The sequence below is a fragment of the Diabrotica virgifera genome, chromosome 1 (assembly GCF_917563875.1).
Source record: "Diabrotica virgifera virgifera chromosome 1, PGI_DIABVI_V3a".
Lineage (NCBI taxonomy): Eukaryota > Metazoa > Arthropoda > Insecta > Coleoptera > Chrysomelidae > Diabrotica > Diabrotica virgifera.
This window is the reverse complement of record NC_065443.1, coordinates 79,970,942-79,989,064: the sequence shown is the minus strand read 5'-3', so window position 1 is coordinate 79,989,064 and position 18,123 is coordinate 79,970,942. Positions and strand designations below refer to the sequence as shown.

General features: G+C 34.4%; 1 protein-coding gene across 6 annotated transcripts in view; it reads right to left on the bottom strand.

Annotated features, from left to right (window-relative positions):
- Nucleotides 1–886: 886 nt before the first annotated feature.
- Nucleotides 887–18,123, bottom strand: part of LOC114327219 (calcium uptake protein 1 homolog, mitochondrial) — a 137,011-nt gene continuing 119,774 nt past the window's right edge. For all 6 annotated transcript variants that reach the window (XM_028275758.2, XM_028275760.2, XM_028275757.2 and 3 more), the window contains 3 exons: nt 17,130–17,371; nt 16,296–16,513; nt 887–1,100 (listed from right to left, as the gene is read on the bottom strand). In XM_028275758.2, the coding sequence (XP_028131559.1) occupies nt 946–1,100; nt 16,296–16,513; nt 17,130–17,371 (615 nt within the window). In that variant the 3' untranslated portion in view covers nt 887–945. The remainder of the gene's footprint in view (nt 1,101–16,295; nt 16,514–17,129; nt 17,372–18,123) is intronic.

Here is an 18,123-nt window from a genome sequence, read left to right as displayed (position 1 = left end):
ATGACGATATGTCAAATTATTTTAAAGTATTCTTTTTTTAAATAATTTATTCTTTATTTAAAACTTTAAGAACTATGTGTGCCCGGTACTATAAAACTATTTGACATATCCTTATGATACTTGGCAGAAAGTGTAGGTGCTGTACATCCTACTAAATTATGTTAAATAATCGTTTCTGGCTACTACCAGAGGCGTACGACAGGGAAAAGTGAATGGTTGACCCTTCCCAAATTCTACACCAATGATGAAACTGCTATTTTAGCATAATTTTTAGATTCACCAATACTTTCTATACAAATAATATACCCTTCATTCGTAACGATAAAGTCATTAATTTTCGAGATATTTGAAGTTAAAAATGAAAAGGCACACTTATTTTGATTAATGTATTACGCTCCTTCGTTTTTAGCTTCAAATATCTCGAAAACTAATGGCTTCATCGTTACGAATGAAGAGTATGTTATTTACATAGAAAGTATTGGAGAATCAAAAATTCCCAAATTCCTCCAGTGGCGTAGAATTTGGGAAGGGTCAACCATTCATGTTCCCCCGTCGTACGCCTCTGGTAGTAGCCAGAAACATTTGTTTAACATAATTTAGTAGGGTGGACAGTACCAGCACAACTTACCAAATTTCGTGTTGTTGTCCCATGCCTGTCAGGAAATATTCAAAAATCAATAAAATACAAGTTTAACTTTGACGGTATTTCGGTTATTATCAACTTTTGTACTAATGTAAGTTAGCTTAAATCGACCTATTTTAACCTCAGGAATCTAAGGTTAAGCTATGGATCATTCTTTACCAAACACCCTGTATAGACGTAAAAATGTGAAAATAGTGCAGTTTTTGGGATCTATCAAACGATACGAATATATTTAAATAAAAATTTGATTTTTAAAATTTTATTAATATATTAGGAAGCCAACATTATTTTAAAAATTTAAATTAAATATCTAAAAGAGCAGGTTTAGTTTCTTTAGCACATTTTAAAATAGATTGCATAAATTTGACAAATCCAGTATCTTTGGGTTTTTCTAGTCCTCTTAGTAATCTATTCTTCATAACAGCGATAAATTCCTTGTTACTCAGTTGACCGTCCTCTGAAAATAAAAAAAGAAAAAAAAATAATTTTCTATTAGACATACTATTAAAAAACGTAAATCAGTGTCATTGTTTGTATTGGGACCGTGCAAGTTCGGCAAAGCGACCTATATTTCTACGCTCTGTACTTTTATTCGCACTTTTAATTATATTGGCCAATAGTCTAGTAAAATAAAATTACACTACATGTAAATCAAAATGTAAATTCGTACAGGTTGAAACAAATTTTATATCAAAGTTTAGGTGGGTACAAAAGATATTTTCAAAAAAGTATCCAAATCATACAAGGGGATCATTGTTTAAATAATTAAAAAGGGGTAATTTTTGCAAAAAAATTACTTTTCTAACTGCTGAAGTCATTCAATTACTAATGAAGGTCTACAGAATTATTTTATGCAAAGTTGAAGGGTAAATATTTCACATAAGACTTACTAAATTAAATTTGACCCCCTATTTATTTAAATAATTATACATAAAAATTTAAAAACAAATTTGCAAAGAAATATTTTTAGCGTTTTAAATAAGCACTATAAAATATATTATTTTACTGGAAAAGTTGCGCTTTGTTATCAATATTAATTGAAAAAAAATTGGTCCAAAAATATTTAATATTTTTTGAGATATTGAATTTGTTTCTACAGTTTTACTCTATTTTCAATTGCAAAAGCGCGGTTGTTGAAAAAGAAATATTCACCTGTATTAAATCTTATTATTTTTATTTTTATGTATATTTTCGACAAATGTATTAATACATTCAAATTTCAATTAAACTTCCCCCTAAAATGACATTTGAAAATTATTCAAATTTGTTTATAACTTGTTTTTTAATAACGTCGCGGGGATTAAATATTTTGAAATGCCGTTTCCATAATTGGCTTCCTGGGAATTTTTCACTAATTAACAAATTTTTTTGTCTTCTTTTCCTCTTTTTTTTTTCTTGAAGTTATACTACTACGGGCCCTTTTAGGGTTAAGTTTCATTAAGAATGTTGAATCTCAAGTTGTAGATTCTAGACCTAAAAATATTAAGATTGGTCTAAAATCACTTTAATAAAATGTGGCTACTTACTGAGTTACAGGGTGTTTTATTTAAAAATTTAAAAATTATTTTTACCAAGTACTTTCAAACTATTTGACGTATCCTTATCATACTTGGCAGAAAGTGTGAGTACTCTACAATCTACTAAATTGTGATAAATAAAAGTTTCAATCTACTACCAGAGGCGTACGACAGGGGATAGTTAATGGTTAACCCTTCCCAAATTCTGCGCCACTGAGGGAAATACTATTTTAGCGAAATTTTCTGATTCTCCAATACTTTTTGTGTAAATAATATACTCTTTACTGGTAACGATTAAGTAATTAGTTTTCGAGATATTGGACGTTTAAAATGAAACGGCATAGTTACTTTGATTCATTAATAATTCATTCATTTTAAACTTCCAATATCTCGCATACTAATGACTTTATCGATACCAATAAAGTTATTTACATACAAAGTATTAGAGAATTGAAAAATTTCGCTAAAATAGTAATTCACTCAGTGGCGTAGAATTTGGGAAGGGTTAATCATTCACTATCCCCTGTCGTACGCCTCTGGCACTAGCTACAAATGATTATTAATCACAATTTAGTAGGGTGTATAATAGCCACACTTTCTGCCAAGTATGATAAGGATACGTCAAATAGTTTTAAAGTACTTGGTAACAATAATTTTTAAATAAAACACCCTTTAACTCAGTAAGTAGCCACATTTTATTTAAGAGATTTTAGTTAAATCTTAATATTTTTAGGTCTAGAATCTACAACTCACAGATTCAATATTCTTAATGAAATTAAACCCTAAAAGGGCCCGTAGTAATATAACTCCAAGAAAAAAAAAAGAAGAAGAAAAAACGACAAAAAAAAAGAATGTGTGTGTACTTTGTACGCACGTAAGAAGTTATACTTTTATTATATGATTTAAACGAAATTAATATACTTTTTATTTATATTTTGTTTAAATATTAAACTAATTTATACTTACTACTTCTCAAACATTTTTATTAGAACAGTGCCAAAAATTAAAATAATAAAATAATAAAACACACACAAACACATTAAACAAGCCACAAATGATGTCTGAACATTAATTGTCGAAATTTTTTTTAACTAAATACGTATTTTCTGAAAATACAATTATATAATAAATATACTTACAATCATAAAATGTATTAAAAAAAACAAAAAAGGAAAGTTTCTATTGGGACTCGAACCAGCGCTGATAAGAGCGGTTGGTATTGGAATTCATTCGCCTTCTCCGCTTAGCCACGGACACTATGTGTCATTATTTACGAAGATCGACTAACTAAACGGATTAAACTTGTGATATTTTGAAAATTGATCAAATTATTTTAATTTTGAATTGAAATGATTTAGAATTGAAAAAATACAACAAAACATAGAGTAAAAAAACAATATATTAGGTGAATATTGATAGAAATTTTGATGGTAATCAAATTATATAAATAAAAGTATTACATACTATGTATTTTGGCAGATCAAATAGGTAGGTTTATACCCATGATACATTAACAATTATTACGTACCTGTTGCTTTTAAAAACTATTTAAAAGTCACTACAATATTATAAACTTTTTTGTTTCTGTCCTCACAACAATAAAACTAATATATTATACATTTGTTTATCTTTACCTTTACCTCCAAACCACAGCTGCCATATCGGATAATTTTTGACATGTCATTTAAACATCCAATCAGAACAAAGTTTTTAACATAGGTTTTAACATATAAAAAAATCACCCGCTATCGCCGGTAAAGAAGTATAACTTCAAAAATTTTGTTAATTAGTAAAAAATTCCCAGGAACCCAATTATCGAAACGGTATTTCAAAATACTTAATCCCCGCGACGTTATTAAAAAAACAAAATATAAACAAATTTGAATAATTTTCAAATGCCATTTTAGGGGGGAGTTTCGTTGAAATTTGAATTTATAAATACATTTATCGAAATTATCGATAAAAATCAAAATAACGAGATCTTATTCAGGTGAATATTTCTTTGGCAACAACCGCGTTTTTGCAAATGAAAATATAGTAACATTTAATAAACAAATTCAATATCTCAAAAAATATTAAATATTTTTTGACCAATTTTTTTTTGCCTAATACAGTGGAACCTCGATTATCCGTCTCTCTATTAACCGTCACCTCTGTTAACCGTCAGGGTCCATACATAAGTTATATTGTATATACTCCATCTAATTTACTTACCGTTGCACGTCATCCGCGTCATAGCCCGTGACGTCACATGATACCAACACGAAATATTTAGGTGGTAGGTGTGTTATTTTTTAGAATCACTTTGCCGAGTACACTGGCATTACAGCCACTAGACATATTTTATTATATACGCGTAGAAATAATATTTAAAGATTTTTATTAATGTTAACTTAAAGAAATACACAATAATATGTTTCATTTCATTTGTATAAATGGATTATAAAGCGTTTTTATGAGGCACATTTTTTGGTCGGAATACACTGTAACTATAATCGAACGAAGGTGATATTTTGGCATAAATTGGTAACATTTATTTGACAGTTGCAGTGATGACACTTCATATTTGTTTATATTCTTTACTATAAGTATTTGTTTCATTATATTTACTGTTTTTATTATGTACTTTAATGTAAGATTATAACTTAATTCTTGTTTTCTATTTCTAAAGTTTTTATTTATTTACATTGAATATTAATTTGTTTTGCTGTATAATCCACTTCCGCAAAAATTGTGTTATGTATTTGATTTAAAATGAATTCAAGAATTTTTTGTAATTGGGCAACAATGTCAACTTAGATCTCTAACGTAGATAATGACGTGCAACGGTAAGTAAATTAGACGGACTGTACATAAGTAAAAATTTAGTCGTCAATTCATTTTGTTTGAGGATTGCGATAAGCCAAACAAAATTCGTTGAAATGTACATGTGCAGTTATGCCACCACCGCATTTTTTTATAAATAATTTTTGTTCTTATCCAGGGCTTTGGATTAAATTTCAATTTAAATAGGTAATGATAAATGATACCGTGCTTTTAGAGTTCTATTTTTGAATCGGAAGCCGAAAATAAAAACGCACAGCACAATAATTATTAGTCAATATATTATGTGTGTCACCATAATTCAGTGTGTCACCATAATTCAGTGTGTCACCATAATACTATGAATTTTTTTTAAATGTTCTGTTAACCGTCTTTTCGATTATCCGTCATACTCTTGGTCCGGTGCCCTGACGGATAATCGAGGTTCCACTGTACTGGTAACATAGCACAACTTTTTCTGTAAAAAAAGATATTTTATAGTGTTTATTTAAAACGATAAAAATAATTTTTTGCAAATGTGTTTTTAAAGTTTTATATACAATTATTTTAATAAAGAGGGGGTCAAATTTAATTAAGTAAGTCTTATGTGAAAGATTTACCCTTCAACTTTACAGAAAATAATCTTATTGACTTTGATTAGTAATTGAATGACCTCAGCAGTCCCCCGATAGGGGCTTCACGACCTTGACGTTGGTTCGGGGGCTTAAGCTGACTGTTCAGATAGGGCCGTAGTCTGGCGCAGGAAGTGGATCAAGTATGTGTGTACGAATGCATGGGATCTCCCTAATAAGGAGCTCTCCGACGAAAGAAGGCACCCCCTATAAACGGGCAAGGCCTAATGCATGGTAAGTATGAAAGGATGTGAAACAGCCTCGCTAGACCGGTTCCTGTCACGACTTAGCTCTCTGGAGTATCTGGGAATCTTTCCTAGGTACTCGAGAGACTAGGAATGTATGAACTGCTTCAGCGACCAAGAAGTAGCCCGCCCTAAGTTAACCCACCCATGTCTGGTTGTACCACTCCCCTGGCGTAAATTTAAGTAGAAGACCCTCTGGTCTTCACTGCCACATCTCCATTCTACGGCACCGTTCACATCGCCAATATATAGTCAACCGACCCGATATTATCTACCAGCTGTATCTATCCTACACTCCGAGTACAACCAGAAAATGCTATCCCTCCTTCATCCTTTTTCCCACTAAACCTACACCCCCAACACACAAGGTAAAGGTGTAATTGTACCGTGCCCAGGCCTGCATGGCAGTTGTGTGTCTAAATTGAACTGTCTCAAACGGTCGACTGGGGGAACCAGGCCACACCCCCTTTCATTTAAGGCCTTGTACCGGCACAGGGAGCGCTGCTGGTATGGACAGTTTATTTCTCCCATACTCGTGGGATCAATATGGAACCATTCAAAAATTTAAAAGATTTAACCCTAGGGGTCTCGCAGGAGAACCCAACAAACAATCAAACTTCCACTGAGACTGTTCGGCAGAATCTGGAAAAAAATAATCCCATCACATCGGGTAATAAAAATACTGAGGACGCAATGCGGACTCCTTTAAAAGATGCTGAGGATGAGGTTTCTCGGCCAAAAATATCTGGGGCACAGAGAAGAAAGCTTCGGAAAATGAGAGAACAGGGAATTGACACTTCTAAGGTCAAATTACCTCCTAGACCTCAAAACAAAACTCCTGGAAATGCCGAAATCACACAAGCTGTCAAACGGACTGTGTCTGATAGAAGCACTCCTGAGGAGAAATTAACAAAAAAGAGCAGAACTGCTGCTGCCTCTTTCAAAAAGCTCAGCAGCAACTACAAAGCAGCTCTTACGGGAATAAAGACGGCAATAATTCCCAAAGAATACCCAGACATATCTGTAACGGAAAAAGACGTTGGGGCAATAAAAGAGGCCCTAATTAAACTTATCGATGAGGTTCCTTGCGCACCTCGTTACGAAGGTAATCGGCTCATGGATGGATACTTTGGGTTGATATGTGCTGACGAGGAGTCCTTTAAGATCACAAAGGATTTCTTGGAAGAAAATACGGAGTGGAAGGTCGTTAAGGCTGAGGAACTCCCAAAATCGAAGCGTGTACTGATGTACCTTCCAGAGACTAAAAATGAGGATCTGAAAGTGCCACTGGCACGAATTGAAAAACAAAATCCTGAACTAAGGACCAGTCGTTGGGCAATTCTGAGTTCCAAACCAGCAACTGACGGAGGACTGCATGTGAGTCTCCGAATTGATAAGGAGTCAGAGGCACAGCTCGAAAGGCTTCAATGGAAGCCTTATTACCTTCTACAGCGAGCAAGTATTATACCGTTGGAAGAGGGTAAAGCAAGACAGGCTGGGAACATTGGGGAACCAAAACCTGCAACGATTACTTCCGAACTGCAGGAGGCCGAAGGGGAATCTATGCAGGTGGAAGAAATTACAAGAGGGCCTGTTAGAGACCCCAAAAATGAATAAACTGCAAAATTAAGATCATACAGATCAATTTGCAGCACAAAAAAACAGCTTCGGCACTTTTGTGCCAGGAAGTAGCTGGGAAAAACATTGATATGGTGCTTATTCAAGAACCGTGGATAAATGAAGGTAAGATACGGGGATTAAATGTTAAGGGATGGGAACTAATTTTGGGAGTACCTGACAATAAAATCAGAACTTGTATATTTTGTAGATCTGACCTTAACCTGGTACCAGTTATGGAGCTCTGTACGGGAGACATGACAGCTGCCAGAATTAAACTGAATTGCAATGGGTTGGTTACAGAGTTGATTGTTGCATCTCTCTACCTTCCTATTGACAGTAAAGAACAACTTCCAGGGACTAACCTAGAGAACCTTCTAGAATACACCAATGATAAGCATACAGAACTTATCATTGGAGTCGACTCCAACGCCCACCACATCATTTGGGGAAGCAGAGATACAAACAATAGAGGTAAGTTACTTTTTGAGTACCTTTGCACTACTGAACTTGATCTTCTGAACAGGGGTAATAAGCCCACCTTCAGGACATCAAGAGCAGAATCACTAATCGACCTAAGCCTATGCTCTATGGGGATTGGGAACATAATATCTGACTGGCATGTGTCGGATGCGTTATCCTTATCGGATCATGCATACATATGCTTTGAGATAAACTCAGTCAAACCGGAACCAAGGTTCTATAGAGACCCTAAGGTGACCGATTGGGAATCCTTTAAGAGGGATCTTGGAACAAGGGTACGGAATTATCCTAAAAGGCCAAAAAACAATGTTGAGGTTGAGATGGCAGTAGACTGGTTGCAGCATGCAATAGTCGTCTCATATGAGGAAAACTGCCCGTTAAAAGAAAGTCACCCTCCCAGGCAAGTAACTTGGTGGAATAAGGAGCTGTCTGATCTCAAAAGAGAAACAAGACGGCTCTTCAATAGGGCGAAGAAATCAGGTGATTGGGAAGCATATAAGGCTAAACTGAAAACCTATAATAAGAAAATCCAATCCGCTAAGGAAAGATCCTGGAGAGAATTCTGTGAAAACATTGAAAGTGTACCTGAAAGCGCCAGGGTTAACAGAATCCTCAAAAGAGATAACATTAACAAACCCAAGTCAATGAAATTGCCCAATGGGAAGTATACGGACACAGAGAAGGAGGCTGTAGAGCATCTTTTAAGTGTTCACTTTCCAGGGTCGACGCAATTGACTGCTAATAATAATCATCAAGCAAACAATAGCCCAACCAAAAGGGACTGGCTGACCTCTGACGAGATCTTTGGTTCTCACAAGGTCAGATGGGCTATTGAAACTTTTGAACCTTATAAAACTGCGGGACCGGATGGTATATTTCCTAAGCTTCTCCAGGAGGGTCTGGAAATAATCATGGGTCCCCTGATCACAATATTTAGAGCTAGCCATGCTCTGGGATACATTCCCAAAGCTTGGAGAAGGGCAAGGGTGGCGTTTATTCCCAAACCAGGAAAAACAGATTACACCTTAGCAAAATCTTACAGGCCTATAAGTCTGACCTCATTCATGTTAAAAACCATGGAAAAAATCTTGAACGAACACATCAAGAAAAACAATTTAAATGAAAATCCACTGCACCAACGGCAATGGGCGTATCAGGCAGGGAAATCAGGTGAAGCCGCCCTGCACAATCTAGTGTCGGAACTCGAAAGGAGTCTGCATCAGAAAGAAGTCGCCCTTGCTGCATTTTTAGATATAGAAGGTGCATTTGATAATACCTCAATCGAGTCTATACAAAGCGCACTGGTGAGGAAGAAAATCAACAACACAACATGCAAGTGGATTATTCAGATGCTTCAGAGCAGAATAATATCCACAGATACGCATGAAGATACCATAAATCTGAGGGCAACTAAGGGATGCCCTCAAGGCGGTGTATTGTCACCGTCATTATGGAACATAGTTGTCGATGATCTGATTCATGGGCTAAGCGCCCAAGGAATCTGGGTCCAGGGTTTCGCAGATGATATCGTGATAGTAACTAGGGGAAAATTTCCCAGCACTGTTGCGTATCAGATGCGATATGCCCTTCACTACATAGAGAACTGGTGTCTGAAAGAGAACCTCTCCGTGAACCCTTCTAAAACTAAACTGGTAGCCTTTACAAATAAGAGGAAGCTTACTGGACTGAGTGAGCTGAAATTATTTGGAGAGGTACTGGAAAGAACCAATGAGGTTAAGTATCTAGGGGTAACCCTGGATTCGAAACTCAATTGGAATACTCATATTACCAATATAACCAATAGGGCTAAGCGACTCTTCTGGAACTGCAGACGAGTTGTAGGTAAAACCTGGGGATTGAAACCAAAGGTGATATGTTGGTTGTACACATCAGTGATACGACCGACAGTTACTTATGGGTCAGTACTCTGGTGGAGAAAGACGGCTTTGCAATCTTGTGTGACCACTCTCACCACCCTACAAAGACAAGCGCTTCTAAATATAACAGGAGCCTTGAATAGTACAGGAACGGCTTCATTAGAGGCTATCACAGGTCTCCCTCCGCTGGAATTGTATATTTCGGCGGTAGCCTTTATGACCATCCTGAGGCTCAAAGCAAACAATACTTGGAGGCCAAATTATGTATTGAATAGCCACACATACATTACTGGGACTATACTTGAGGAATACATCTTTATGATGAACTTAGATATGATGACACCAGAACTAATCTTCACTGAGAAGATTAACACAATTATACCATCTAGAGAACAAAAAGTCCCAAACATTAATGGAGACTTAATATGGTTCACTGATGGATCTAAAACTGCCCATGGTACTGGATCAGGAGTCTTTGGGCAAACATGTAACTATAATAAATCTTACAGCCTAGGTCAACATACAACGGTGTTCCAGGCTGAAGTTTTTGCTTTGGTGGCCTGCATTGATGAAATAATTGATGAGGACCCTAAAGCTAAGAGAATCAACATTTACACAGATAGCCAATCGGCTATTCTGGCTGTAAAGAACCCTCTCACCAAATCAAAACTGGTGAGAAACTGCAAAGATCTCCTCAATAACCTGGCAAAAGACAACAAAGTGTCTTTAATATGGGTGCCGGGTCATGAAGGGGTGCATGGGAACGAACGAGCAGATATGTTAGCGAAACAAGGCTCGAGAAAAACTTTTGAAGGCCCAGAACCTTTCTGTGGCATCACTAAAGATGCTATGAAAAACGAGGTTCAGAAATGGCTGATAAAGAATCATCAAAATAAATGGAGAACCACTCAAGGGCAAATCCAGACTAAAAAAATAATCAAGAATATTGATAAAAAACTCTCGAACAGTTTGATGAACCTCAATAAACGAGAGATCAAAACGGTCACTGAAATGGTGACTGGACATTGTCGTTTAAGAAATCACCTATACAAACTAGGTAAGGTGAATGAACCATGGTGCAGAAAGTGCGAAATGGAAGAAGAAACTGCCATACACATACTATGCTATTGCAGTGTGCTAGGTGATGTAAGGCAGAACTTCACTGGTCAAATGAGGTTTGAACCAGAAGAGATCTTAAAACTACCAATAAGAAAACTGTTGGCCTTCGTTGAGGCCACAGGACCTATTAAAGTTTAAGGAGAAGAACAGGGTTTGGTACAAAGGTCTTATGACCAAGTGCCAGAGACTAACGAGTCTCGCCTGAGTTAAGAAGAAGAAGAAGAAGAGACCTCAGCAGTTAAAAAAGTAATTTTTTTGCAAAAATGACCCCTTTTTAATTATTTAAACAATGATCCCCTTGTATGATTTGGATACTTTTTTAAAAATATCTTTTGTATACACCTAAACTTTGATATAAAATTTGTTTCAACCTGTACGAATTTACATTTTGACTTTTTTTATTTTATTAGGCTACAATTATATTAGTCCTGGTTGCTGGATAATTGTCAAGGCCATAGTCCAAAAAAAGAATAAGAAGAAAAATAAAATGCAGGTTATGTTATGCAAACGTAAACAATTGTATGTAGTAAATAAAATTAGTTATTAAAATGCAGTACTGCAAGCAAAATACAATTAATTAAATTTACCTTTATATAATAATTGCATATCATATCAATATTGTGGAGCAATATATAATTTTTCTGCTTCAATGACAGAAGGTATGAAATATACGTCAATTTGACAATTTCAATTGACAATATGAATTATTTAAGATAGTTGCAATATTTCCCCGCGACTCGCGCACGGTCGTTTCTCGTTTCCCTTCCAAGTACTTGCACACCGCGAATAACAAATTTGATCAAAAATGGTAAATAAATGTTGCGTAAGTATTTAATTGTGCTAATAAGAGCCAAAAATAACCGTAATTTCTATAGATCTCTAATAATGACAGATAAATTAGAGAAAGTATTTAAACTAGGAGGATAATATAAAAATCACCAGATTCATCTTTTTTTTTGCTTGACAATGTCGGCCTTCGACGGTAATCCAGTAATCAGTATCGGACAACTTATAAGACTAATAACAATTCTCTAATGACAGAATTTTTAAATTTTAAATTTTTAAAGACAGATCACATGCTATGATTTTTTTGTGACGGATATTCTTAAGTTGGGGGTTAAGTTGATTTCATGTAATCAAATGAACTATCTTTCAGTAAAGTCGTCCCAGGAACGCAACTCATAAATATTGGCAATATCATTTTAAAGTCTTCTACTTTAAAATGTCTGAATTGCCGATATAAATGAGTCAGATTAAATAAATTATTAGAAGAATTTTTTACTAAGCAACAACATTTTTGTTTAATTCATTAATATTTTTTGTATTTTGACAACGGCATCCGCTTTGGCCGTCAAAACGTTAATAAAATAATTTTTTTAGTAAAACTGTGGCTTATTTCCCATTAAAAATAGTTAATTACAAAAATGCCACAAGAAAATAGCTTCAGAACAAAATTTTCTAAAGAGTTATAAAAACAACAGTTTGTTTTAAGGCTATGGGTACATAATTCGCAAATATCTTACGTGTATCCCCACTTTTTCTGTCTTTACACGGCAAATTACGTGTAGTAAAATTCACACTGGTGTGGATATGTAAACATTACTAGAATGTAATTCTACTTGAAAATGTCATAATTAATTTAAAGAGATGGCTTTTGAATGTTCTTGGATAACTGTTATTTTTATAATTGCAAATTATTAATTCAGTTAATAAATGTGATAATTTTTTCACTAACTATGTTTTCAGTGATTGTAATAATTTATTTGTACAACAAAAACTAATAATCAATCGAGAAAAGAGGAAAAGTGTTAAAGTGATTTTTTAATAATATGTTGTTATTTTGGAACGCTTACAATTTTGAACATCTCTAACAACAAAATACTTGGATCACATGATATATCTGATGTATTCTCTGCTTGGATCTTCCACAAATAATACACAATAAATAACTTTTTATTAAGTTCACGTCTTAAATCAATTATTTATCAAATACACTATATATCAATAATATTTAATCAATTTCTCAAAATATTCCCGATGCAATGTCAAATATTTAAAATTGTCACTGATTGTCAGTGTCTGACTGACAATATATGCTGACAATATTATATTCGGTTGAGTGCGTTGTAAGACAAAGACAGATTTGGAAAATATTACCACGGCATTGTGTTCATTTTTTTCAAATCCTGAAAAAACCAATAAATATTTTTGAAAAATTTAAACGCAGAATGAAAGACTAAATTATTACCGAGGGCCGAAAGTCCCTTAGAATAAATAAAAAGTTTATTTTGAATGAGATATTTGAAATTAAAAATCACACTAAATTTTCTCTTAGTTTTTTCACCCATGTAACTTATTAAAATAAACATTATAGAAGTTCTCAGGGACTTTCGGCCCTCGCTAATAACGTAATCTTTCATTCTGCGTTTAAATTTTTCAAAAATACTTATTAGTTTTCTCAGGATTTGAAAAAAATGAATCCCCATTTGAATAGCATTGCAGCCGAAAATACGTACCGATCCTCTTAAGTAATTGATATAAGTAATTAATTAACCTAAGAAATTATAAGTCAATAGTATCAAAATTTCATAACTTAGTGGAGTTAACTTGCCTGCGGTTGAACCAATTACAAACAAGCATTACAGCACGGTAAATTTGAATGAATTACTTCTCCTAGTTTAAAAACAAAGATAGATTTTTTCCTATTTGTTCCGTTTGGGGTTGAAAAGATAAATTGTGATGAATTTTTAGAAACCCAATTCTTAATACTACATCTATTTTATACATAAATTGGTAAAGTATCGTTAAAAAACTAATCATGTATTAATAATTTGCAACTTCACAATTTGTATTTATCATATGCTTAACTCAGTGGCGTAGGGGCGGGTCGCATCGGCGGCAAAATTTAACAATAAATAATAAAAATATTCTGTAAATATTTAAACTATTTTATATGTTTATCGCAATTACAAATTCGGACCGATTGAAAGGAGCACGGAATTTTTCGTTACTTATTTTGTGACGAATTCGGGAAATTCCTTTACTTTGAATGATATTTTGTAGCGACTGGCAACAATAATTGCCCGTTTATGAATAACAATCAGCGAGAATGACTTTTATTACATACAGTTCGCCAAAGAATTCAAGAAATAAACCATAAAGCTGAATTCGTACCTTGCTCAAATTATTCGTTAAACCCAGTTTGTTTACACGCTGCCTGATTCAATAACTTTTTTCGGCACTTTAGAACGTTGCTTTTCTATTTTTTTCCTCATCGACACATCGTTGGGAAGTTCTGATAGCAGTTACAGGCAAAAAAATGGTCAAGACACGCAGTGGAGTACAAGAGGCGATGTCGTAAATGTGTCATGGCATCACTACAGAGGCAGGTGAAAGCTTAAACACTAGGACAGATGCAGGTGCTGTACTAGTTTCGATGCAGTCATTTATCCTTTCTCTGTTTTTTGGGCCTATGGCAACCGGTGCTACATGAAGTGAATGATGCACAAAAATATTTAAAAACAAGGGGACTTGACATAAGATTGTGCACTCAGAAAGTAAATGCTCTGCAGATATTGACAGAGAAAAGAGAGGAATGGGCAAATGGCCCTGTAGGACATGCAAAATATATGTGTGAAGAACTTGGAATTTTCATAAAACCTCGGAGTGAGTTGAGACGAAAGCTGTTTTCTTCGTTAGATAGAGTTACTGTAGAAATTCGTGAGCGTTTTTAACAGCTACAGAATTTAACGGATAAGTTTGCTTATTTAACGCCGGCTATATTATTAGATCCACACAACACCAAATGTAATCTAGACCATGCATTTGACGAAATTGACGAGCAGGATTTCATGCTAGAAAGACTTCGACTGCGGACATTCATTGCTGCTACAGGCAACGAAAATAAATTGATTAAGTAATGCAGACTCACTTGAATTATTTAAATTTATTGTTAAATCCAAGCTGGAAGATACTCTGCCCAATATTTGAATAATGTTCCGAATATTTTTCACAGTTGCTATAAGCAATGCCAGCTGTCAGTCAGCTAAGATCGAGAATAAGACTAAATAATTTGGCTATTTTGTCTATTGAGCAAGAGGTGTGTGATGCGATAGACATTGACGGTGCAATAAAAGACTTTGCTCTTAAAAAAGTAGACGTATAAATTTTTCATTGATGACTGAAGTTTTGTTTTTAATTAAATACTCATATTACTTTTCAATAAAAATAAAAATATAACATTATAGGTCTGGATCCCGCGTATGAAAAAAAAGTTAATTAATAGCAAGTTGAAAATTTGTTAATAGCTTAAGGGTGTCTAGTCGGACAAACTTTGATATATGGGAACACTGGAACAGGGTAAGTTTTAATTGTGGAACAGGTTAAAAATTTGGAACGGCCAGACCACGAAAACGGCACATGTATTTTGTCCGACAGAACAGACTTAAACTCTCCGAACAGAGATTAAACTCTCATGCAAAAATCAGACTGCTATTTATCACCAAATGGGCGTTTTAATGAGTGGAACATGTAGAATATGTCAAATGACAGGAATTATGACAGGTGATAAATAGCAGTCTGATTTTTGCATGAGAGTTTAATCTCTGTTCGGAGAGTTTAAGTCTGTTCTGTCGGACAAAATAAATGTGCCGTTTTCGTGGTCTGACCGTTCCAAATTTTTAACCTGTTCCACGATTACAACTGCCCCTGTTCCAGTGTTCCCATATATCAAAGTTTATCCGACTAGACACCCTTAAGCTATTAACAAATTTTCAGCTTGCTATTAATCAACTTTTTTTTTCATACGCGGGATCCAGACCTATTATAGTATCGTTCTAGTTCTAATTAAAAATTGATTTTATCATCGTCAATGTGTAGGATCTTAAGTGATCGGTACCTAAGTTACCTATATCAATTTATCTAATTGGTTAAAGTAAAAGAATTTTTGTATTAATAAACGTGATTGTAAAACAGATAAACTTTTTTATTTAAAATCTAACCTGTATAACGCACAATAATGATACTGTTCTCGCCAAAAAGTTCTCTATAATTAATGCTTGTAATGTATAGTATACATTAAATTAAAATACCTAAATAAGAGCGCGGCAAAATTGTCCTCCGCCCCGGGCAGCCGACACTCACGCTACGCCACTGGCTTAACTTTAAATTGTGGTTGCCAAAAATTTCAGGTCACGATGCTAGGTGTCACGTCAGTCATGCACCGAGCGAATAGTAATAAGTGAACGATATGAGATATAATACATGTAATATATTTTATTGTAGTATATAGCTCCCCGCGCGTGATAAGCTCTCAAAAAGAATTCTATATCACCATTTATTATTAAGAGTACACTACTTACGGTTTTCGTCGAAAATGGTAAACACAACATGAATAACATGATCACTAAGATCAACATGAGCAACTGTTTTGGCAACATGTTTTAAGGTTTGTTGATCGATAGAGGCACCCGCTATATGGTAGAACGTCAAAGCTGTATCGACGTCGTTTATATTATTTAAAAAATGGAAGAAATTTAAATAGTCTTGTCTAGATATTCCCTGTCCATGGTCCCTGAAACTAAAAAATATATTTTATTACAAAAATGTTCCAGTTTACCAGTGAAAGCTAAAGCATAAGAGTTCAAATAAAGACAAAAAAAATATTTTAATTGGATTAGATGTACCTGAGACGAAAATGATACGAATGCACGAAAAGGATGTCAAAAAGCGATGGCAAAAAATATTTGGTTTGTTCATTCATTAAACGAACAAATTGACAGAAAACAATCAACAAAGACAGTAACAGCAATGGTCACTAAAATAGCAAAAAATTACTCAAATACTTGAAAAATAAAGGTACAGCAATTATATCCCTGTGGAAATATTAGGCGATACAGGAAGTTGGATAACATATTTGTTTAATAGAATTATGGAAGTGTATCTTAGTATCTATGACCTAAAACACCAAGCCGGCTCAAACTGGATGCACATGGCTCAGGATAGAGAAAGATGGAGGAGCGAAGGGGAGGCCTATGCAGGAGTAGGGTTTATGTATCATTATAAGGTATATAACTAGAAGACTGCTAAATAAATATAAAAATAATTACATATTACAATATGTTATGACATGTTATTTTATAATATTGAGAAGTCGCCGTGGTTGTTGGTTTTAAATGTAAAAAATGTATACTTACGTCTTTTTGACTCGTTTTAGCATCCTAGCTTTCTTCTTTTGGGGATAACCAGCATAGGCCAGAAGCAGTTCGGTAAAATCGGCTTCGGATATATTTCCATTTTCGTCTGGAGTTTTTCTTTGAAACTCCAAGCTTAGAATTTCTTTCTGAAGTTTTTCTTGAAATTCCAAAAACTTTTCGATGGTTAATTTTTGTTTTAAAGTTGGTCCAAAGAAATATGTCGTTAAAGCGGAGTTAACACCCTAAAATAAAATAATAATGGTGAGATTAACTAACTCCCTAACATAATACATTTTTCTCTCACATACATGTTCATATAGTTAACTCTGAATACATTATTTCCATAAAGTATCTCATTAAGCTTAAACATGATTGGGCAGTGATCCATCATGTTTATATGACGTCAACGGACATTGTTTGTTATCTGCAAGAAAGTATCGGTTTTGGAATCACGGTCGGATGCTGATGATTTTTACTGCATTTCGGTCTAATTGAAGTATAGAAAAGCGACCATGTGATCAGTGTAGGGTTCATAAATGATAATTATGGTATCTACGTGTCGAAATTGTGGTGCTTTTCCGGCCTGGCAGTGCGATCACAGCCAGACATGTATTTATATAAATTTATGTAAGTGAATGGTGTATAATACCATTGTTTATACAGGGTGTCCAGAAACCCTACCGACAAACGAAGACAGGAGATTCCTCAGATAATTTTAAGACAATTTAACCCAATTCGCCTAATCCGAAAATGCTTTCTAAGGGAGCTAGAGCTCTTTGAAGATGGCGTCATGTACTTAGTTCTTCTTAAACATCTCCAGAATTCTTCTATTTAGAAAAACAGAAATTGGTATACATATTTACTTTCCAGAAATGAATCGATTCCATCTATTGCGAATTTCTAGTACCGGTCATAGGCGTCCGTTTTGGGTAGGGCAAAGAATATTTTATCGCATAACTTTTTTGCCTTTAACTTTTAAGCATTTTTGATACTG